The sequence below is a fragment of the Rhipicephalus microplus genome, chromosome 9 (genome assembly GCF_043290135.1).
Source record: "Rhipicephalus microplus isolate Deutch F79 chromosome 9, USDA_Rmic, whole genome shotgun sequence".
NCBI lineage: Eukaryota > Metazoa > Arthropoda > Arachnida > Ixodida > Ixodidae > Rhipicephalus > Rhipicephalus microplus.
The window spans coordinates 114,149,338-114,173,986 of NC_134708.1; the positions used below are offsets into that span (position 1 = coordinate 114,149,338).

At 44.4% G+C, this 24,649-nt stretch overlaps 1 protein-coding gene across 1 annotated transcript; it reads left to right on the forward strand.

Annotated features, from left to right (window-relative positions):
- The first annotated feature begins 604 nt into the window (after nucleotides 1–604).
- LOC142771446 (uncharacterized) lies at nucleotides 605–3,912 on the forward strand. The gene is made up of 2 exons (XM_075872918.1): nucleotides 605–929; nucleotides 3,014–3,912. Exons 1-2 carry the CDS (start codon nucleotides 706–708, stop codon nucleotides 3,864–3,866), a joined length of 1,077 nt encoding a protein of 358 aa, XP_075729033.1. The 5' UTR covers nucleotides 605–705; the 3' UTR covers nucleotides 3,867–3,912.
- Nucleotides 3,913–24,649: the final 20,737 nt, after the last annotated feature.

The following is a 24,649-nucleotide window of genomic DNA, read 5'->3' on the forward strand; positions in this document are numbered from 1 at the left end:
AGCCAGATCAGCTGTGTGTAAATGAAAATTTCGATATAGAGTATGACATCTCAGCCTTGTGATTGCGACTTCAACTGCACGCGTGCCACATAATTTATGTTTCAACGATGATTTAGGTGTTGAAATTCCAATGTGTTTATTGAGGATGGCTAAAAAAAATTCTTTCAGCATGGAGACAAGCAGCGGCGCTTGTCACTTTTTCGGCACATGTTCGCTAGGATATGGCAGTGACGTTTTGCCAACCAGATCGGGAAAGCCCCGAGAGTACGCAGCTTCAATTTTTTAAATAGTGTTGCACATGCGTGAAACCCCGAGAACGTCCGAATAAACAAATGAACTACGTATAGCTTACATAATCGTATCACACTCATCTGGGCGCCCTGTTCTCGGTCAATCATCGATAGGAGGTATATCAGACAAGCGAAATAGTTGTTATCGGTTTATTTTCGGAATACGAAATTTTTCTCATGTAGCTACGTTTCACCGTTCCCTTTTATTCACTTGATCTGTTTATTTATGTGCTTACGGACAATACTAGCGACTGCGTGGTGAATACACATCGTGGGTATGAACCACGGATTGAGGCAGCAGTAACGATTGGCAGTATGATGGGCCGCGCATTGTTCTAGCTGCGAGGTGATTCGTCGCTCCCGCAAAAAAACACATGGTCCACAGAGTGCCATCACTGGCTGCGGTTCCACCAACATGTCCTCGCCGACGCCAGGCACAAGCAGAATGGCCAAGCGCCGTAGAGGCACCACGAAGAGAAGAAGCTACACTCTAAGCAGCAGCAGCACCGACACGTACAACGGTGACTCGAAGAAACGCAAGTCAAAGCGAAAACATTGGCCCACAAGCAGTGATACATGCAGCAGCAGCAGCAGCAGCAGTAGCAGTAGCAGCGGCAGCCATAGCCGGATGAAACACAGGTAGTTTTCATTTTCGTACAAGCACGCGTAAAGCTGTCGCACGTCTTCGTTCACGCTGCACCGTATATCCGCTCGTATGAGTGCATTAAACTTGTTGAACGTTCCTTTATCCGCACCTTGCACAAGCTGTATATTTCGCCATTGCAATGTAGGATTGACTTGAATGAAGATTACAAATTCACTTCAGCAATTTAGATAACACCGGTATTGCTATAGCTCATGAAGGAAGCCACTATGTGTATATAATATAATACTGAAGCAACACAAACTGTTTCTTATGTTAGGCATCGGGACGACTGGCAGGAAAGCAAGTGTCAGTCTAATACATCTTCAGCCAGTTCATTTTCTCAATTTTTATATTTGTATTGAATACGCCAATTTGAATTTTGAGTGATTCGTTGGATCTCGGTGCTTCTTCGCGCTTTCTTTCTCAACATTAAAACTCCCGCAATTGGCATTGCTTGGAAATGTCATTGTATGAATAACCTTGTTTTATTATCGATGATTCCATCAGTGATTAGCACTGGTAATGTGTCTTCGTATTTTTAGGTCATCGCCATAGGCGCTGTTTATCATTGGAAGAAATTTTGCTCCATCCTCCGCAACATGGCCAAAACCCATGAATAGCTAGGCGAATGCCTTTTAGTTTACCTCCCTTCCTTTTCTTTTTCTGTTAGCTTCTTTCCACCTTCCTTTCTTCATTCCTGAATAATAAATGATTCGTAACGATCGTGACAAACATTCTTTCCCCTGCGCAAGCCTCAGTACTAACAAAGGTAGTTTTCTTTCTTATTTGTATTATGTAAGCTAGAAGTTTGGACAAAGGAAAATGCACTGTCAGTTAATGTAAATAAAACTAAAGCTATAATTTTTAATTCTATTAATAAAAAATCTGATACTTTAGTACATTTGCTGTATAAATCCCAGCCAGTTGAAATTGTCAGGTCAATAAAATCACTAGGAGTTTATTTCACACTACATTTGCAATGGAATGATCATGTCCACAACATTTTATTAAAAGCATCGAGAGCGGTTGGTATACTTTGGCGACACAAATCTGTTTTACCTTTAAAGGCAAAGCTTGCTATATACCACGCTTTATTCCTTTCACACTTGAACTACTGCACGTTAGTGTGGGCGACAACGACTAAAACTAATTTAAGAAAAATTTCATCACTCCATAATAAAATCCTCCGTCTAATTTACAACCTTCCTCACAGACATACAACAGATCACTTGTTTAGTGAACATGAAATCATCAATGTTTATCACCTATACATTTACAGGCTTTTACGCCGCTATAAGATCGAACAAAAAAAAACGTTCATTTACTATCACAGATATCGCTTCCATGATACGTTATCAATCAAAGTACCCTCACCGTCATCAACCACCTTGGATGCTTCCTCGTATAAGAACTAACTATGGACAACAAAAAATTACTTATCAGCTACCGTTACAATTAAACAGGTTATATTCATCAGGTGTTAACATAGCAGATATCACCCTTTCTCAACTTCGCCAATATCTTATTAACACTCCTGACAATTAAGACCTTATCTTCAAAGTTCGTAGATAACAACTAGGGAAAACAATAAACAAAAACACAAAGGATGAAAATGCAGTCACCGCTGCATGTAAATAATATGTTTAATGTATTCGTGCTTTACATATTGCGACTTTTGATTTATATTACTATATATGTTTATTGCACTGTGTCTGTGTGGGTTTTTTTTTTTTTCTTGAAGGCATTATCAATTCTAATTTTGTTAATGTTGTGTATTTTTGTCAGCTGTGGTGTTCTGTTGCCGCCACCGCCACTGCCTTATGTACATAGGGGGGTGAGAACTTAGTCAAGCGGATAATCGCTTTTATTCTCACCCCCTCCATCAACTGTGTATTGGTGGAAATAAACCATTATTATTATTATTATTATTATTATTTTGCCTTGAATATTTCTTCCAATAACCATCAGCGACAGCTTTTGAAGAAGCGGATAGTTTGAAACTGTATGACGAGACTAATCAATTTGCTTATATTGTTGCACAGCTGTAACTTTTCCCTAATCTGACATAATTTTTCAGGTATGCAAGAAAGAAGCGTGCATTGAGCAGTGATTCCTCGCGAAGCAGCAGCGAAAACAAGTCCATAAAGCGACGGCGCAGGAAGAGCTCTTCCAGTGAATCTACGCCCAAGCGCGCGACCAAGCGCAAGATCACGCCGAAGGCCAAGACGTTGAGTGAGTCGAGCGGTGACATATCGAGCCTTGACAACGACTCTCTGCATAAGAGCAGAATCAGCACTTCATGTTATAGCTCTCTAAAGACGCCAAAAGCCAGAAAAACAAGCGATCGAAGTGACAAAGACTTCAACGATGTTCACCCACTAAACGCGTCGATGGTTAGCATGGCAGCCAGCCAGAAGCGAGCGGCTAAATGGCCTCGCTTATGCCACACCCTTTCTGCGAAAGAAAGCAGGGGCCAAGAAGTGCTCAGCGAATGCACAAGTACGTACTCAGGGACTGCAGCCGAACAAAGATTATGGTCTGATATTCAGGATGGGGCACAGAACAACGTGCTCCGATTAGCAGCTGATCAAGATCAAAAAGCATCATCAAGCGAGGACGGCAGTGAAAAGAACATGAAGCGCCAAAGTAACTTCACGGATCATTCGGTAAGCAAGGCTGGACAAATGACCGCCGGGGAAGCTTCGCACGATACATGCGAAAGCGAGTCTAGCTCTGACAGTGAGCTTGATAATAATCAGGAACCGGTGAAGGGTGCCCCTGAAGATTCGGATCTGCCACCGACGGAAGGGCAGCCACCACCGCCAACCAATCCAGAACTGGTCGCAGCCCTTGCCGATCTCATTTTTGACATAATCTTTGAAGTGCTTTGGCACTTTATTGAATCATTCGTTCCACCGCAACACGCCTAAAAGCATGCAGAAAGACCGCCAGCAAGGTCTGCTGAAGGCGCTCTGCAATAAATTTGAAATTTCCAAGAGAATAAGAGCCATAAAATGTGTAATTGTTACGTTACCTAAAATATATGTCAGCCTATAAACATATAAAAACAACGTTTATGGTAAAGAACATATCCGCTTTTATGATTTCTCGCGCATCTGAAGTTTGGGAGAGGGAAAGAGACTTTAGTTCATAAGCACATGAGTAGTCGGCCAAGTTCGCAAGATCATTCGAATTCATAATTAGAGGCGGAAGGGCAAAGAACGGGCTGTAAAAAAAAGCTGCACATGCACTGCCCTGTAGTTCTGTAAGCCCGTCCCTATTCTTTATGCGTCTTTTTCACCAGGACTAATCATCCAGCTTGTTTACTTCACAAGACGGCACGTACCGCCGGATCAACCGCTACTTCATTTGGGGCTCTTGCAACTGAAGTGCTGAGAAACAATCCACGCATCTACGCGCAATGAATCACAATTAGTGGGCGAGGCTTTAAGTATTGTACGGGTCAGTAGCCATTTTTACCTGAGCGTTGCCCCTTATAACGTAACAAAAGGTGTAAATATAAGGGCTCGCTTTGTTTTTTAGGCGCACTAATAACGAAAATTGTAGTTCTTATTGAAATATTGTGCTAACGTGACAGCGACTGCAACGATAGGTATTAAGGTTCATGATATTTAAGTTTCACTCACCGACTACAGTGTAGGCAAAATTAGCCAAAATGGGAGTTTCTACAGCATATGAGCCCCCAAAACTCTCTAGCCTCAATTATTTATTCCCTTGTACGGTGTGAACTCGGCATGTCGTCGTAAAACGCCCCCTGCTTAATGACGTAGTTTATGAACGACATGACCTTGTTAAACTCCCAGCGGCATTTCAGGTCACGTGGTTAAAAACTTCCTATGGGATTTTTATAAATCCTGTTTAGTCGTGACGTACGTGCATGCTTGTGTGTGTGTGTGCATGTAAAGGCATCTGTTTGCACGTCGGTGTGAAACACCTGTGCTTTGTGTGGCTGACCATGTGAGCACCTGTCGACAGGCAACGCAATTATGAGTGCAGGGAAACAACCAGATGGTGTTTAGTGTGAACGTTTCAAGATATTTCGCACCGTTCAGCCACGCTGGACATCAAACCAATTCTTCAACGAAACGCCGCGCATGCCTTGCTTCAAAGGGCCGAGTTACAAATTCTATGATTAATTTAGTGTTAAGAAAAGTGAGCTGTTACGATCGTCAGCGATTGCTTCGGACAGACGGTCTAAACTTCGAAGCGATCTGAAGTAAGCTTCACTCGACCAGGCAGGCTGGCCAGCAAGCGGCGTGAGAGTTGCGCCGGCGACGTGCTTACCCCGTCTCCACCGACGGGGGCTTCTCAGGGTGTCACCGGTATTTCACCGGCTGCAACATACAAACATTAAGAAGGCCTCGCCATGCCATCGGTATAAAGCCGGCCGCCTAGGCGAGTTCTACGAGCTAGCGCCGACCCCTGGCGAGGCAAAGATTGCGTTTCGGAAAAAATAAAGGCTGCTGGAAAGAATAACAGTCTTTGGCACCTACTGACCACAACTGCCAAATGACTAAAGTGAAGGCGAGCGCCGAACGACGCGCAGGAACACAGAAACGGTGTACGGTATGCATGCCCATGCAATGCGTACGAGCAACAGGAACCGCGACTGTGAATTGTCTCATTGAGTGACTTTCGTTCAAGTCCATCGCTCCGCAGCTTAAGCTGTGTCGATAGCGGACACCTGTATCTGTGCATGAGAAAAATAACGAGCCTAAAATTGTACGGCAGCAAGCATTTTGTGATCGCCAGCTGTCCTTCATTGTATAACCATGGCATACCTCTGAGTGAGGCCTATAGTCGTCGAACGCGGTAGCGCCAGTGTGTCTCGGTTCATCGCTGGACCTGCTAAATGTGTGTCGTTGCAGTGTTCATGCACGGCCACTCAGGCTTTCTGTATGATTCAGTTCATTTTACAGATTGAGACACTGTAATCCTGGCGCACATTCAGATCGTACGAGAAAGCACCAACTGATACATAACTTTTGCTATAGTGCAAAAAATTATTGAATATGATGTCAGTTTAGGAGGAAAGGCATGTGTGCTGAAGTGCGTTCATCAGGCTAACGCGAAAAGATATCTGTGCCGTGCATGTTTATTGCTCAGTTATTAGTAAAATAAGGGTCCTTCCAGAGCTACTTGGGAGGTCAGACTATGGTGCCTATATATATCCTGCAACTGCAGCATGGGTGTGCAGCGCGGGCGGCGAGCTGTGGACAGTGGGAGTCTTGTAATAAGCGTAGATGTTGTGTGAATGTTTGTGTACTGTGAGAAATATTGTGTGCTTTTGAGGTCATTGAAATGAATTTACGCTTTAGCATGGTAGGGCTGCGGACGTGATTTCGCATTTAAAAGACATTTGAATGGGAGCTTTTGGTAGTTGAATAAAAAGCTGCTGAATGATGAAGAGATTATTCGACTCTTGAAGAGTAAAATTGAACATTTGGTTGCTCAAAAAGAGGATGTTAAAAAATGAAAAGGCTTTGAACAATGCAATAAACTCAAAGCAATAGGAAGAGGATGCCAAATAAAGTTTCAGACGCATGGGGAATAAATATGCTTGCGTTCTCATCTAGACAGTTAGGTACTTGAATAAAGAAGTAGTCCTGGGTTGTTCATAAACTAAATAAGAGAAAGCAAGGCAAGCCATGAAGCTATAGAAAGCGAAAATAACAAAGAAACAATTGTTTCGGCTCGATCTGAGTAACATCTTGTCGGATATTTGCCAAACAAACATGCACTGTCAGACGAGAAGACTGATGTGCGTAGCAGTGAAACAGGTGAAATAGAGTATCCGTTTGCTGTAGCGAGAGACCAGAATGCAATTAAACTAGAGTTCGTAGATAACCGTAGGCCGCTTATCGCTTAGGGCAAACCCTCGAATCCGAACTTTCGGCAGGATTTTCTAGCTGAATTACCACAACTTGAAAGCAAACAAATGAGTTTATTAGAAAGAGAAATTACCCTGAAAAGGTAGAAAAAGCTACAGATGACCCGAAACCCGGGAAGTCTACCTGTCCAGATGGTTTACCAGCTGCTTTTATAAGGCGTTTAAGCCACACTATGCCTTCATTCACTATCAACAAGTATTTGTTGAAGCTTTTTGAAAAGGGCATATGCCTCCTTCATTTGTGCGGCCACACACAGTGATGATTCCGAAGTCTACTGATGAAACAGCGTAAAATAAGAAAAGCATATAGACCTATAACTTCAACAAAGGTGCATTACGAAATCTTTATGAAAGTGTTGGATAGTATGATACGAAGTGTAATTAAGGAGATAGTAGGGTCACATCAGACCTGTGTAACCAAATGTAGGGGTATACTTACATAGAGGTAGCGATGAGTATTTTAGATAATAGCAATGCTCAATTTAATATGTAGGATTTAACGTCCTGAAGCCATCATACGACTATGAGAGACGCCTCATTGAAGGGCTCCGGTAATAGCGACCACCAGGAATTCTTTAATTGGCACCTAAATCTGAGCACGCGGGCCTACAGCATTTTCGCCTCCATCGAAAATGCAGCTGCCTCAGCCGGTATATAATCCCGCGACCTGTGGGCCAGCTGCCGAGTTCCTTAGTCAATGGACCTTCAAGGTGGGGTGATGCTCTTTCAGGAAGAGCAGCGATGATACAAGTAGATTTTTGAAAATCCTCTGATATGGTTTGTCGTGTCATACTTTTTGATATAGTAGAGTATGCTGGCCTTGGGTTTATTCTATGTAAAGGGGTTCGAACGGCATATCAAAATTGTAAGACCACTTTTGTTTTGATTGGGCACCTCACAGAGCGCATTGATGTTAAATTATCTGTGCGACGGAGATTCCCTATGTCATCATTACTGTTTGCATTGTTTTTAGAGCCCATGAGTTGGAAAATTATTAGCAGTAATGAATGAAGAGGTTTTCAGCTGCAATCTTGTGATTCACGAGTGTTTGCCTATGCTGATGATGCATTTATATATACTCACAAGGAAAGTGTGAAAACAGCACTGCAGATCACGTAGAGTTTTTATGGCCAAGCTGGCCGCTTAATGAATACAGACAAAAGTTCTGAACTATGGCATAGTTTGTGGCAGCATATACCTACCGTCTTTGAGAAGCTACAGTGGAGCCCTATACACAAGAAATATCTAGGGACTCCACTAGACCGACATAGGGAAAATACGCACTTTTGAAGAGAGAAAGTGAATTAAATAGCATCAAAAAGTTTATGCTGGGGTGGGCGAAATTAGTCAATATTTGCGAGATCCACGTTATGCAACGTTTTATGGCAGCTAAATTATGGTATGTTTTCCAGGAGATCTGCTGCACAAGAAGTAATGTTCAGCGGTATCTTGTGATTTTCACAACATTGGTCTTGGATTCTAAGTATAGAGAACGTCTAAGGCTAATCTTTCCCGTAAAGTCACATAAGGTGGGCTGGAATTAAGTCACCTGTTCTTGAAACAGGAGGTCAGTAGATTTCTGTTCGTGAGACATCAGCAAGATCCTTTCATTCGTACAAATATTTAGGTCTTGTTCCTAAGAGCAACGCTAGAATCTCTTGTCTCCATCGTGAACAAAGGTGCGTATACGGTGTCCCACTTCTTATCCGAGGTGGTATCTTCCTATAGGACCCTAATAATTTATTTTCTATGGAATATTTAGGCGGCGTGCCCAGGAAGCGCATACGGAAATGCCTGGTGAGACATTTTTTCCAACCACACTCTACAAAAAACTTATAGGGAGGGATGTGGTAACAATGTCCTGAATGCGTCAAAAAGATGCTATTTCCACCTGTGGTTAAAACACGTTTCTTTAAAGTTCGAACGGTTGCCCTACCTGTGCAAACATGGCTTCCAAAACAAGGTTTGTTTCGGCCGTGGAGGGTGAACTGTATTTTATGTAACAACGGAGAAACTGTGGAAAATGTTTTTATTCGCTGTTGGGACGCTGTGTTTTATTGAAATGTCCTGCAGAAAACATGTAGAAAGAGGTACCAATTGACACCTACGGTATGCCTAATCAGAAAATTGTGTTCCGTATGACCTCTTCATGCTTCTAGGTCTTTGTAGCATATATAGGTCACGTGTGAATGTACCAAATGGGGAGCACCAAGCGCGATTGGTTAATGCCCATTTTCTCGTACAGGTAACGAAGCTAGGAGAAGTGCTGGAACACGGAGGCGCAAGCGATAAAATGCTTAGTATGTTCGACACATTGAAAGTCCTAAAGATGCATAAGTCAACACAGCTAGCCGTATGCACGCTGGTGGGTGATGTGTGGAGATGTATCTCTGAGTGCGAAGCGCGAGAGTGCACAAACTGTAGACGCTGGACTGCTTGCGTATTTGTGTTCCGTACCGGCTGTCTGCCTACTATCTGGCGTCGCTATTAAACTTCCTTGCAAAGTGGTGGAGGTGCTGGATACGCAAATCTAAAACTTCGAAGCCGGAAGCTGCCCCCTGCATCAGCAATGCCTGATCAGACGACCGAGCCAGGCGCCACCCAGCAAGGCGCGGCGTAACCTCAACTGTTCATCGTGCCTACCACCCTGCGCAATTGGGATCCCCTCCCCCTTCTTCAGCGGCACCGAGGACGAAGATGTGGAAGACTAGTTGAATCTGTTTGAAAAGGTGAGCGCTGCCAACAAGTGGGACGACGCCTCGAAATTGGAGTATGTCCCATTTTGTCTCAAAGACGTCACCAGCCTGTGGTTCACAAACCACCGTGCTGAATTTACCACTTGGGCCGCTTTCAAGACCACCCTTGCAGCTGTGTTTGATCACTCTGCAGTACGCAAGCTGCGTGCTGAACAGCGCCTACGCGTACGTGCACAATGGCAGGGTGAAAGCTTCACTAGCTATATTGAAGATGTTATCAATTTATGCCGGCGCTTTACCCTGAGATGACCAAACAAGATAAGATGAGGCATCTCTTGAAAGGCATAGACAATGATGCCTTTCAAACGTTGCTGGTGAAGGGCCCAAGTACCGTATCCGAACTTGTGACCTTGTGCCAGAGCTTGGAAGAGATTCGCAAAGAACGTGCATCAGTTCTGAGGTTGACGACAGCAGACGATTCTCTCGCTACCCTGGCCGTTGGTGGTGACAGCACCCTGCTGGAGCAGATAAAAAGATATGTACGCGAAGAGGTCACATGACAGCTTTCGTGTCTCGTATCTGCCGACCACCGAAGCACCAACGAACGCACTAACGCCGACCATCACACAGGCTATTCAGGAGCAGGCACGGAGGAAGGAAAGGTAAGGAGCGGCCCGGACGTCACTCGCTGTGAAGCCGCGATGAAGCCGGAAGTCGGTCATATTGACTAGGCAAATTCTCCTCTCTTGTTTACTTATGAATGCGAAGCAGAAGGCGCGACTCCCTCTCCATCTCGGAAAGCAAGTGGGCTGCGCAGCGCGTGTGTCGTGACGATCCGAAACTGATGGAACTGGGCTTATAACTCTGAGCCAGCGGGACACCTTCAGCAAAATCGCTTCGTCCGACTAATAACAGGCAGTAACAGCTCGCCGACAACGAAGCAACTACGAGAGAACGCGCACTAGATGCACTGACCACGGCGAATGCTTTCACGTCATTAATTCAGCAACTGTACAGACAACACGATCGGTCGTGCGCCTTCTACGGTTGCATTCCGCCACGCGGCCGACGCAGCGTCCTGCCACTGTGTCCGTGTTCCGCGTGAAACTCACCGGCGTCAGCATTCTGCGACCGTGGTGACTTTGAGCACGGTGCAAGTGACACTTGAACGCGGTTGCTGTTACGTTGAGATTACATGCAATGCTGGTGGAGAGTGTACCAAGCGGAACAGAAAAGGTGTTTTAATACGCACATGCAAGTTGTTACTGTACACACACAACACGAAGCTACGTACGTGCACATGGTCCTCACGGCGTCTTGCTGGGCTCAACAGCACCGTTCGTTGTCACAAGCAGGAGCACTGCTCAACCGTCACTGACCTGCAAGGCGTTCGTCGTCATTGAGCTTCGTCATGGTGCCCAACGCAATTTCGCTGAACACTAACTGCTTCATCCGCGTCATCCGCCGCACGACACATGGATATGCACTTGTTCTACGCACTCTTGAAACCCCGTGATGGACAAAGGGATTTGTAAACGTTGCTAAGAGTAATGTGACAGCCAGGATAACACTGCGTAACCACTAATGCGGCGCAGAGCACAGATATTGTCCGCCACGACTCAGCACGAGACCTGGGGAGGCACACATTCCGCCGCCAGCCGCGGCCGCTCACTGCTAGACCAGCTCCACTGCGCAACACGTAACCATAGCAACGCCGCCATTGTGCCTAGTGAATATGGCCGTCATGATGTCATTTCCGCCACATTTTTACGCCCTGCGCCGGCTGGGCATGCCCTCTCCTTACCTTTTTCCTTCCTCTGTGGGAGCAGGTCTCCAAGGCGTTGCCATTACCTACGTCTGCCACTCCACAAACACCTGCTGCCGCGCCAATGACTTATGCGGCCATCGCGGCAATGTCTCCGCCTCGTCTGCCATTGTGTACGCCACAACCTGTGCGACCGTTTACGCGCGTTTTCAGGTACACAGCAGCACGCCGGAAATCTTTGGCCCACTGCTGTCAACCAGCCCATATATTACTTTTAAGGAATTCCAGGCCACGTTGCACGTCTATGTCGCCGCTGCTTCGCAGTTAACGCACCAAGATACCCTGACTACTCGTTTTAGCCTCCATACCACGCGCCTCACGTGCCACCTGAAGTTCACGAACGCGACGCGAAAGCTGCTTCCGGCACCCGAACCTCCACTTCTCGACGTTATACTTCCCGCTCGCCTTCCCATTCCGTAAGTCGTCCTTCTGTATTGCCTATGCGTCGACGACCCACCTCGATTGAGACGGAAAACTAACTGCCACGGCTCCGGAGGCACGAGCTGTGTCATCGTCTAATCGTTTAAGTCATCGCCTGTCTCACGCCGATCTTAACGATATAATCGCCGAAGGTGTACGAGCAATTGCACTCATCGCTACCAGTGCCGCTATATCTGTGAATAGTCAAAGACTCTGCCGCTATCTTCGTAAAGTGACGATGCTTTTTCCCGTGGTTTCTCTTAGCACTACGAGCGCCCAAACAATGGAGCCCATTGCGCCATGTACAGCAAAAGTGATAATTTGAGACGTGTTGTACACCATTGAATTTCACGTGTAGGCTTCATGTTCCCATGATGGGATATTTGAAACGGGGTTACTATCACGTCATCATGCCTTCGTGGACTGCGCTCGGGCCGAAGTGGAGCTGTTACCGTTGCGTGATGTGCCTTCTGTTGATGCAGTCGTATCTAGTGTGGCTAACCTTGTCGTCACGACCAACATTGACCTTCCTCTTTTCAGCGCCAAGTTTGCCCCTGCCTACCATGCTTCACTTTCCGACACTACCGTCCTATTCACGCCATCTGACATCTTCGGTAGGCGCCACCACACATCGCTGCCTTTCGCCGTTCTTGCGCTTTGTCAAGACACTACCGGAATATTTATTTCCAATCCAAACTCGTGCCCCCTCACTTTGCGCCGCAACAAGACACTCGGCCACATTCAGCCTATCGATGAAGGTACTATCGTGCCTGCCGATTTTTTCGACACTAAGCTGAATATGCAGCTGAACGCGTTGGTTCCTCACCTTGCCTTGGACAGCGTGTCTTCCTATGCATTTCACATCTCGCCCCGGCTCAACGAGAGCCGCTTGTTACCTTGTTGCACAAATTCAGGCGTTCGTTTAACTTTCCCCAAGCGGTGCTAGAAAGAACTAACACCGTTGTTCCCACATTTGACACACGGACTCGTTTCAGCCCGCTCAAGCAAGATTCGCCGAATAAGGCAGCATCGCCGGGACCATGCAAGTGTTTGTGCATTTGTGTATGTGTATGTTGGGGTGGTGCCAGCATAATGACACTCGTGTGTGCAGTGGGACATGGTATTGGACCGTGTCGCAGAGACTTATCCCCGATCTAGAGATCTAGAGAAATGAGTCTGTATTTATACGGCTCTTGCGGGCTGTTTAGGGTAATTTACGGAGCTTGTTCAAGAGACAGCCTTTTTAAATGTAGAGCTCTCAATGTAGAGGTTTGGGCCAGAGAGCCCGTGCCATGTATATAATGTAAATAAACCATCTCTATGATGTTCAACCTCCTCCTGCCTCGACATCTTGATCCCGGATCTCCGGTGCCGCAAACCCCGGTCGCAACAGCTAGATGGCCGCGGTGAAATGAAAATCGGCGACGGAGAGCGACATAAACCGGAGGTCAGCCGAAAGCCCTAGCCCTGGAATTCTATGGCATCGACGGACCGTACCACGAACGCACTTATTCGAGTGAGTGCCTGGCTTAGTGCTTGAGATGTATCGAGTCTTTTATCTAGACGCGTTAAAAGATAGATAAACCAACAACTGCCTAGACACTGTGGTAGTTATTTGAGTACAGAGCAGCACTTGATGACTATCTGAGCAAGCAGGTTGAGTACGAGAGCTTAGGTACTTCAGTAGGTACGTAATTTTTGCGGGAGTTGTAAGGGTACGTTGCGGGGAAAGTTTGCGGTTGTTGAAGAGCAGAGGAGTGAAAAAGAAATAAGAAAAGTGTTTAGAGGGACGTTGGCCATGTAGCACTACTTGTGTGCTGTGGTCTTTACGAGGCTTCCATTTCTCCAGACCCAGAATTGAAACGCTGGTGGGTTTGTGTTTTTTTTTCACAGCTGAGTCAAAGCAAAGTAGTCGCCATGGACCTGATGAGATTGACAAAAGATAACCTGCTAAACCTGTGTTGGGATCTCGACCTACACTTCGAGGATGATATGGCTGCACGTAAGCTCCGTGGGGTAATTCTGGAAAGTAAAACTAACACAGCCAATATTGAGCACTTCGGGAATACTTATTTATTAGAACAGGAATACACAGAGAAACAGAGAATAAGAGAGGAAGAATACAGGATGGCAATGCAAGAAATTTCTGAGAAAGAGAAAAGGTTCGAACACGAATGTAAAAGACTGGAATGCAGCTTAGATGTGAAGCAAAGGAGTGATCAATCAGTGCAGGTAGCACACTAGAAATGCGAGGAACACTTGAGTCGTAGCAAATCGGAGCCGCAGAAAAAGCTAGCACCTATTAGGGTAGCGGTAGGTTCACAAATAAACGGAGATTGACAGTTGCAATAGAAGCTGCGCTTACAGGAGAGATCGCCGAAGGCGAGAGTAAATGCGGCAAGCTGCTGTGCCAGGGGAGTTTTAGTGAAACAGCTAAGATAGTTGTAGACGTCCTGGCCCAGACACAAAGTTAGAGTGTGCCAATTTGGGATCTTGCCTGCGGAGTCCAAGAAGATTTCGACCCGCTAGAGAAGAACACCAGCATTACGCTAGCACAGTGTACTTAAGTAGTGTAGGGTGGAATAGTTTTGGGCAGCTCCCATCCAGGCAGCACAGAATGTTGGCCCAATGATGGAGATAGCTTGGCAGTTCATGGCCCATGAATGGCCCGGTATTGACACTATACCGCCTATAATGACTGCGCCAGCCGAATAGAACGACGATGTTGGACAAGCATTGACAACGTACCGCCAATAATGGCTGTGCCATTCGAATAGAACGGCAATGTTAAACCAGCATTGGCAACTTTCCGCCTATAATGGCTGTGCCAGCCGAACACAACGGTGATATAGGACCAGCATTCAGAAGTTTCCATCAAAATTGGCTGTGCCAGCGCATTAGAACGGTCACCTTGGACCGAGTTGTACAACCTGCAGCCAATATGGGCGGAGCATGTATGCGGTCACCTGCGAGTACGTGTAGTACGGTCACCTACGGGTACCAATATGCATGCGGTCACCTACGTGTACGCGTTTGCTGTGAGAATGTAACTGTAAACGTGGAGTCATTTTATCTCTGCATCTGACGCGTCTCCCGGATTCTCTGGCATATGCCTAAGGGTTCCTAAAATAGGTTCCGTGAGCGGCAGAATGTGTGCAACTATTCCCTGTTTACAATAACTAGCTACTAATTTATTTAGACAGGTGACTTCTCATTGCATTTTGCATTCAAAAAAGCCATCACAAGTGAAATCCGCACATCAGTGTCAGCAGGTAGAGAGAAACACTTGGTTACATGCGAAGCCACGGTGAAAAAACGAGTGTTCAAACTATTGTAAACGATATTAACGGGCACCTGGGCACTTGATTCATGACTCTTTACGCATCGGCAATCACTTGGCACAGTTTTCATTAATGGCCATTTGCCACTGCTTCGTTTTGTGATCGAAACTCGCAACAAGTGCTTGAAGAGGTGTCGCTGCATGCATGCCGGCACTGGGCTACACGAGCTTTTGGCTTATCTCAATCAGTGTCGGTTGGTGGCAGTGTGACTTCGTTTTCTTTCTTTTCTCTTTTTCTTGCAATAAAACCTTCCTCTCTATGATCAGCGGTTTGTTTGCGTGGACGGGAATTTTTTCACCAGCAGTGCACGAGCACTTTACGCCAGTCACGGAGTGGCGTGGGCAGCAATCGCAAGTCGATGTATTATTGGGAGTTCTTCATCGACGGTGATGACCTACAGATATTGAAAAAATATAAAACTGGCCAACTTGTGCGATAAAAATCGCGCGTGGTTGCTCATGCGGAGAGGCATTTTCGGTATCACTCGTTTATCACTTAGTGCCATAAGCACGTGCTTTACCAGATAGTCTATGTGGCGAGATTTCTTGGCTCTCGCACTGCACTCTTGGAGATAGTCCTGCATGAGGTGGCCGCGAATAGCAGTGCAGCATGCTTTCGTTTGTTATCAGCTCTTGACACTATCATGTCAGTCTTTTTTAAGCGAAGGACCACTGCAACGTCACTAAAATTGTTGTGCAATCGCAATTTTTCATTTCTTTTTTAGTTGTGATGTGTTTTTTCAATGTTTTCGCAGAACCTAGGTTTCAACAAAATCTTTTTAGAAATTATTTTTTGTGTTACGAGGGCCAGATAGGTCACGTGTGTGGTATGTAAAAAAGTAGCGCAGTTAATAGCTAGCGATAATCTTTTCAAAAACTCCTTCAAAATCTGTTTCAGTGTAATGTGTATCATAAGCCAATTAAAATATGCACCTGTGCCCCCACCTTGGTAAACATTGATATTTTTAAGCTCCCAGGACAACTTAGTAAAGGCTGCTAACTGCTCAAAATTGAAATTTTGCTGCACCAGAAACTGCTCTCAATTTAGTTTCAGCCATCTCACTTCAGTTTGAGTAAAGCGTTAGCTTTAGGTCTAATAACTGAAGGTTTACTTTCTGCAGCAGTTCTGTCGTGAAGTGAAGTACGCTTCCATTCTCTTTGAAGAGACACTAAAGAGCAAAACAATTTTTTGCATATTAGTAACTGTAATTTCACTATCCGAAAAACACTTCTCTTGCCGCGACATGATGCTCGGCAACGGAGAAAACATGCAAGAAGAAAATTTGGATGGAGAATTCTCTGACATTGCTGTGCCAAAGACAGTGACGTGCAAAATATTGAAGGCGTCTACAGGCGAAGGGGGTCCCACATAGCTGCTACTCAAAAAAAATGAAGTATAGTGTGTTCAGTGGATGCTACACATAGCACACGATGGTTTGAAAAATTTCAATCAGCCATTCTGGAGAAAATACGAAAAAGAAATCATAAAATTTACCACGTGATGCTCAAATGCAGGGGTGCAACAACTGCACTGATTGCGCTAATTTGTTAAAATTCCTCATTTGTGCGCCGAGCTGTGCCGAAACCATGAAATTTGTCGAAATTACGCCACGCTGCGCCAAAATGCCCGCTGTGCCAAAATGTTCTCATTTGCCCTAATTTGAGCGAGAAATGGAGACCACTTTAGCCACTTGTAGTTTGCGTCACCAATCTATGTGCGCACACCCTAATCCTAAACCGTAGTATAAGTTAGCTGCTCATTAGTTCAAGACACTCGCGAAACGTGATCTACCAGATGAAGTAACAACCCTGCGTGCCTGTTGGTCTGCTGACCGCAGCAGATATTTACCGGCGAGATGACGCCACTACAACACAAAGATGTGTTGCTGTAGCCAGCAACACTTCGTTGGAAATATGAATATTCTAGTCAGCAAGTGCGGTCATGGCATGTTAGGAATCATTAGGAACTAAAGCTGGAAGTGTACAAACTCTCAGCACATCGAGATTGTACACTACCAGCTTTAGTTCATGCCGTTAGCACGTCAGTTGCCATAGCAACGCCACATGCAATAGATATCCAGTACCATTGCAAAGCCAACTGGCGCGTGCCATTATTACTTTATCCGGTCAAACGCGCCTTTCAAGCAAGCCAATTTGTTGTGCTCTAAATGTAACCCCTTTATGAAAAAAATGGTGGGAGAGAGATGGTTCGCAAATATTTTGGTCTTGTTCTAACCTCTGCAGAAACACCGCTTAAGCCACCTTCGCCATAGCACATGGATGGCCTGCGGAAAAGCGTTATAATATTTAGAAGGTGCTTATAGTTGTTTCTAGACACTGCACAGTTTGTTGATGATATGGGGGGTTTAACGTCCCAAAACCACTATATGATTATGAGAGATGCCGTAGTGGAGGGCTCCGGAGATTTTGACCACCTGGGGTTCTTTAACGTGCACCCAAATCTGAGCACACGGGCCTACAACATTTCCGCCTTCATCAGAAATGCAGCTGCCGCAGCCGGGATTTGAACCCGCGACCTTCGGGTCAACAGCCGAGTACCTTAGCCACTAGACCACTGCGGTGGGGCTGCACAGTTTGTTCAAAGACTGATGTATGTATATGTCGCATATTTGTGAGTACTAATATGCTCACTGACGTCTAAAAAAGTTACTGCCAACATTATTTGGAGTACAATATGAGAGCTCTGCAGCTGTAACAAGTCAAACAATTTTTTTCCAGTTTTACGAATCTCACGGTCACCATCTTGGGAAACCCACGTTTGAATTTTCAAACAATTTGACAGGCCTGGTGACTTCTAATGTGGACCTTATCATTGTTTGCTGAGGGGGGTGACTAAAGAATATACTACTTTGTTGAAATAGCAGTGCTCCTATTCACTGTGCATGATTTAGAGAATGTTAAATAGCTTGCACACATATATTTATTTTTAAATCTAAGCCTTCTGTCTCAAGCTGCTCAAAATTCGGTCTTTTGTGCTAAAAAATGAATGTTTTTTCGCTTGTAACCTGCTCCGAATTTGAGTTTAGTGCTCGAAATGTAACATTTTGCTGCTCCGAAAATTGCTCCAAACTCTAGTTCGGCTGTTGCACCCCTGGCAAATGTTTAAGCATGAAATTTAACATTAAAATTTCGACCTTGATTTTTATTCAATAATTATGAAATGATATGACAGTGAAACTTGTAGCATAGGAGTTCTCAGACCGCAGTTTTTCAATCTAAGTGAAGTCATTGTTTCTCTTTATTGTCCCGGGCATATCTACCTGCGGCCGGTCTGGAGGTGCATGCTCGCGTTCTTTATGGCCTGTGTATAGGAAGGAGGCCGTGATTCTACCTATCGCCGCAATCTCGCTCCAAACTAACTCTCCGTCATTCATCGGAAAAAAAAGGCTAGCGCACTAAAATAATGCTCAGGTTTATTTCTACCGTTGCACTTCCTGGTTGTACCAATGCATTAGAAACATGGTAGGAAGCATATTTGACAACTCTTTCTGATACTTCAAGACAGGAGTAAATTGATAAATATTCTATTCTGCATGCATGTGCCTTTGCGCGTCGCGTTCAGAAGGCTCGGCCACATGATCTGTACTAACTGGCAGACGAAATTAGACAACATAACCTTTTTTTTTTCTGAGAAAAATAATTTTGGTAACGTTTACTTCGAATCCACATGCCAGCAGCCAGTGCCCATGAAAATGATAAGATTTGCACATTTTTGCTCAAGGTATCACATTTTGTGCTTATTGAAATAAGCACTTCATACTTCAAAAAGGTGAAAGTAAAAGCATACTAGGAATGGCCACTATTCTTCACAAGTAAGTATGAATAGCAATCGCAATAGCAGGAGTAATAACCATAGTAATAAGAGTGTCAATGAAAATATTAATTGTTCAAAATGAAAACACAAAAGTTAGAAACATGAAAGAGCATGCAGTGATACAGTTTCAGAGAGTCGTAGTAAAGAAGAAAAAACAGCAATCACAAGCCCACACAAGCCCAGATGCAATCTTCAGTGCTGATTAAAAAATCTGAAACATATTCATATGCAATAAGGCTCGCCAGAGACGCAGGGGAACATTACAATTTTAGAAAATCAAAAAACGTTCTCACTAGAACTAATATATATTCATTGTCACGCCTGAAGAAAAACAAAGCACTGTTGGCAACACTTTGTTGTGATGCTTTTAGCTGAAGTAGCGTCATTGTTTCTAACCGGAAATGCTTTTGTGTGAGCTTGTAAACAAAGCCAGACGGCATGCCAATTTGATCCGTTAACATTTTTATGCAATTAACTAGAAGAAACCAGGGAAACTTTTCAGGAGTAATTAGTGCCCATGCTTCTGCGTGACTCTTGTCCACACTTTCCGGACAGGCCAGTAGCAGTGAATCTTCAATGTATGGCTCAAGAATCAGCTGTGGTTGTCAAAGAGTTTTGTTCGATGAAGTTATTTCACAGATATGTTTATGAAGGACGCCATAGTGGAAGACTTTGGGAATTTTCACCATGTGGAGTTCTTTAACGTGCACCTAAATGATAAATACTACCACACGAGCCTCAAGCATTTTCGAATTCACCTAATAGAAAGTGTTCGAGCCTTAAAAAAGATTTTGTGCCGTGGCGTGTGCGTATTGATTTCCAATGCATGAGTTCCAAAAAATGCAGGCTGTGCCCAAACAAACCTCTACTACTCTCACTGCTTCCCACAAATCTAAAAGTACATGGCACGAGAAAGTGGCCGGGGACAGCTGATTTACAACTCAATGTGTGTGCGGCAAAATGCTTTTTGAAGAGTTGTCTCTAGACGCCCTCATGCGGAGTGCGCTGTCAATGTATAAAAACCACTAATTTACTCGCGGAGGCTGCTTAGGCCATAAAAGCAGGGAGCCAGCGAGCGCCAATAGACCGGCCGTGATCTACCATTCATTCGTTAATATTGTTCCCTTCACAATTCACCAGATAATCATGCATGTACCGAAATACATACTGCCAAACCATGTAATCTTACTGTCTCGATTCATCTTGTTGGCATTACTTAAAGGAGTACTGAGACGAATTTTCAATATTTAGGAATTGTTGTTTTATAGAAGAGAATTGGTTTCAAGAAGAGAGTTCCGTATTGCGTTGGAAAGCATCGCATATATTTTTAATACCTTTACCTTTAAAAGACACTTTCAGTTTCGATATCAAGTGGGTGGCTTCTCCGTAACATGGCAAGGCAGTGTGACGTTGCAGGAACTTGGCAATTTGCTACGTACTAATGGCAGATAAGCGATCTGCGCGTGGTACATATAAACCAAGTTTACATTGTCCCAATTGACCATGACAGTGATTTCTGTGATTTAGGCTGCACGGAAACTCCGTTTGAAATCTCGGGGGGAACGTTGTTGACTGATCACGATAATGTCCATTCCATTACTTGCCAATACTCTGCAACGAAAACTTTAACATCAAAGTAACTATCTTACGCATGCTGGCTGAATATTGTGTGGTAAGTGGTAATACTACTTGCATACCGAGTAAACTAAAGATGTCCCTTTTGCGTTGTCTCAAAATTGTCTCGGTACCCCTTCAAAAACACGAAAACCAAAAACATTTCTTCGTTATTAGTCAAGTACAATTTTTCAATCCAGGAAATACCACTTGTACCTCGAAATGACGTTTGGTAAGTGAGAAAACGCGCGGAAAGAAAATGTGGGTAGAGATGCCAACTTGATCTTTTCGCACAAAACCACGTGACATCATGAAATGCAAACGCGTGTACTGGGTCTTACGTAAATATCAATTCATCGAAATTAAGTACACTGTCATCTGTCGGTGTGATGGACCTCAGATACGAAGTTTCAGAAGTATTCATCAAGCCGATGTTGCGAAAATACAATACATTTTCAAAATGTGAGAATCATGAAATAAATAATAAATTTCAACGCTAATTGTCTCCGCTGATAAGGAACTTATGGCATGAGAGGTCTCGGTGTGCAGCGTGCCAGTCTTAACCGAGACGTTGGTTCTCTTTAGTGTACCTTTAACAAAATATTTCCAACTGCTGGTGCAACACGAGTCATTGCAAACACTGCTTTGAAGCAACATTTGATCTTATTCAAGTAAAACATCAGAGCTTCGCAGACAATTTAGTCCTATCACTTCATTGAACTTGGCCTTGTCGTTAACCTCATGTTCTAGCAACTTGACAGCAGTCATGAGTTTTTTTTTTTTTTTTAGCATGGCGTAGCGTTATCATGATCCCTTTCTTCTGCCCAATTCAGGGGCTTTCGCGATATTTCTGCGGCAGAATGATTCGAAAATATGCAGTGAATTTAGCTTAGATGTCAGAGACCTGTACTACCGTGAATCGGGGTTACCTTGTGACCCATTTTTCGTGGATTTTTTTCCCTTGCAATACAAAGGCATATTATTAATGGCAGAAAAATGATAAAACCTTCCCTTGCACTACGGGATGTTCTACTGATCCGCATATTTAATACAAATGGCTCTATTGAGGTGGAGAGATGAGGTGGGGCAAATGGCTCTACATCGTGTGGGGCAGCTTTGTGACAGCGTTGTTTTTGGTTTAATATGGTTGGTAAAAAGGCTTGCACAAGCTACACAATCAAAAGTTCATTTGAGTTACCTATAACTGGTTTCTGTTTTAACAACCTCACAGTTGTATGAAAATGTATTCCTACATGTACCTCCTGAATCAAGATGTTTTACTTCAAAGATACGTTGTTTCTGTAGCGGATTCAATTGAGTACAAAATTGCGTTTTTACAGTCCGGGCCTCTCCAGTTCTTTAAGGTCCTCCCTATAGTGCTGATGATGTGCCTATCAAGTTTGACTTCTGTCGCTCATCGCAGGTGAAGAGGTTATTGAAAGTTTGCTATGTCGAAGTTATCCTTCTCGAAGGTTTTTCTCCCAAACCCGCACCATCGAATCCTAAACGTCGCTAGTATAGGGAACCAGCACTGGAGTTTCCATAGCGACCCTGGCAGTGAAAGCGCGCACTTCTCAGCTCCTCCCGCAGACGAGAGTGGTGACTAGTACAGATGGCGCGTGTGCCATCGCTGTAACAAAAGCAAAGGAGGGGCTACTTGGGCTGGTTGGTATTGGACTTTTTAGAAAAATATACTTCCTTAGTGCGCAGAGAATGTTTCAGAGGGAAGATATAGCAGAAAGATAGGACAGAGCGCACACACCCAATTTTATTGCACAGATGGCGGGAATATACGGTCAAGAAGGCTAGGAGATCACGCACCGAAGAAAGGACAAATGATGGCGCATGCGTCAGACAACTTTTCTCCAAACTTAAAATGACAACTTAACTGTGAAGATACCTGTTAATTTGTCGGATAATGAATACAGGTATCTTTTCAGTTAAGTTGTCTATTTAAGACTTGAAAAATGTGGTGTGGCGCATGCCCCATCATTTGTCCTTTCTTCTGTGCGTGATATCCTCACCCTCTCGACGGTATATATATTCCTGTCATCTGTGCAACAAAATTGGCTGTAAGCGTGCGCTCGGTCCTATCTCTGTGCCATATCTTCTTTCTGAAACGTTCTCTGCGCAATATGGAAATATTTTTCTTTCCAAAAAAAGAACGCTGGCGGTACTCCTGCGTATTTAGGTGCAGCAGTATGTAAAAAGGAGGACTTATAGAGGAAAGGAAGAACGTAGAAAAAGGAGGCAGCGTTCCATTCAAGCCGTCAGCCGAGCAAAATTCCGCTCTCGCTCTCCTTTCTAGTGCTGTCGGGCTCGTTTACAAACCGGATGGCACGTGTCTGCTATATTTATTCGATAGGAAAGACAGCCACCAGCGGAAACCAGGGTTAAACAGTCGAGTTTAAACGGTGTTTTGCCAGAAATTAAACGAGCATACTATGCAATAAACGGCATAGTAAACTTTTTTTATGTGGCCCGCTGAGAGTTGAGTAGTGGGCTTCAAGACTAACAGTTTAAATGCGTTCGTCCGTTTGACCATCACCACCAAACTTTATCTTATGCCACTGCGTGTAGTGAACGAAACGATAGGCAGGTAGACTTTTTTTTTATAAATAGCTGCGTGTAAAGAAAAGCTGCGTTGCCCACAACACTTCTGCAGGGCCACGTTCATACGCCTCTGAGCTGTTATAAAAGACACTCTTGCGGTGAAAACTCGATGCCGAAGTGCCTTTGATTATCTTAACTTGAGCAAACGACGGTGCTCTTGTAACGAACAAAGGAGCAGACTTCTCAAAACTTTGCTTTATGGAGCCAGCCAATTCAGTAAGCGTTTTTCTCACTTGCTGCTGTGGCTAAGTAAAATTGAAATTTATGCATTGCTAGAAAAGTATCAAATATCTTCGATGTTTACTTGTTGTTTAGTTCACTCAACACACAGTTTCAGTTTTTTCCACTTGCCTGTGTCGGCCTAAAATGAACATGTCTGTTCAACATCAATAATTGCTAGGCTTTAAAGTGCCATAAAGATATCATTCTGAGGTACGCTGTAGTGTGCGTACCAAGGTTGTGACCACTTGGCGTTTTCCAATGCGCACGTATCTTTTGGTTCACGGGTGTTCTTTTTATACTTCGTCCCCATCCAAATGCAGCTATTGTAGTCGGAGATCCATGCCACGCTATCAAACATAAGACCGCGACACCACCCGTGCTATGCTGTCACAGTGGTTTGCTTGATCAACGTCTACGTACATACATACCGCAGACAGGGCGTACGTATGCGGCCAGGAAAAACAAAATGATGCTGCAGCTACTACTTATTCGTTTTTTTTACTACAGAAGTGCGCACTGTAGTATCGTCACTGCACGGGCATATAAGCCGGTACTATCATAGCACAAAATCCCAACCAGAAAATGATCACGAGGAAGTTGCCATCCCTGCACAACACTGTCTCTTCGATGCCACATCCACAGATGCAGTCCGCTTTGCAAAGCTTCTCTCCGTTTTCAAGAGCTATTTATGTGAGGGTAGCCTTCAGACAGTTGTTTTTTTCAAAACACAGTGCAGTATTACTGGTGCAATGGCTTTCAGGGCTGTTCGTTCGAAAATAAAGCACGGCCGCGCCACAAGTGCGCGCTTTCCCTGCAGCCCGTCGTCTGGGCGCGAATGGCTAAGTTGTGTCACGACTCTCTGCCAAGTGCTGTTTTTTGGCGAGCCACCTATCCAGTTCTGGTCTCCCTTGAAACCAACACTTCGGATCAATGCAAGTCCCAAAAAGCACGTGAAATTTCGGAGGTTTCTTTAATGCGAAAAAAACAACAACACAGGAAACCACATAAGCACATCTTTCATAGCATTTGGAGATACCATTTTAAATTTAATACAGGAGCCTTGCAATAATCCAGAAGTGTCAGTGCTGAAATTCGGTTTGCATAGATTCTTTCATCTTGTGTTGTCAATCTGGTGATCAGTCATCCTCTTGTGTAGTATTGGCTGACGTGTGCCCAAGAATAATCCAGTGTTGAAAGTTCGTGCGGTCGTCTGTCTTGTTGTCCTGTTATAAATTTA

Coding starts and splice junctions, on each gene's coding strand:
- LOC142771446 (XM_075872918.1), top strand. CDS start 706: ATGTCCTCGCCGACGCCAGGCACAAGCAGAATGGCCAAGCGCCGTAGA. Junction 930..3,013: donor CATAGCCGGATGAAACACAG/GTAGTTTTCATT, acceptor ATAATTTTTCAG/GTATGCAAGAAAGAAGCGTG.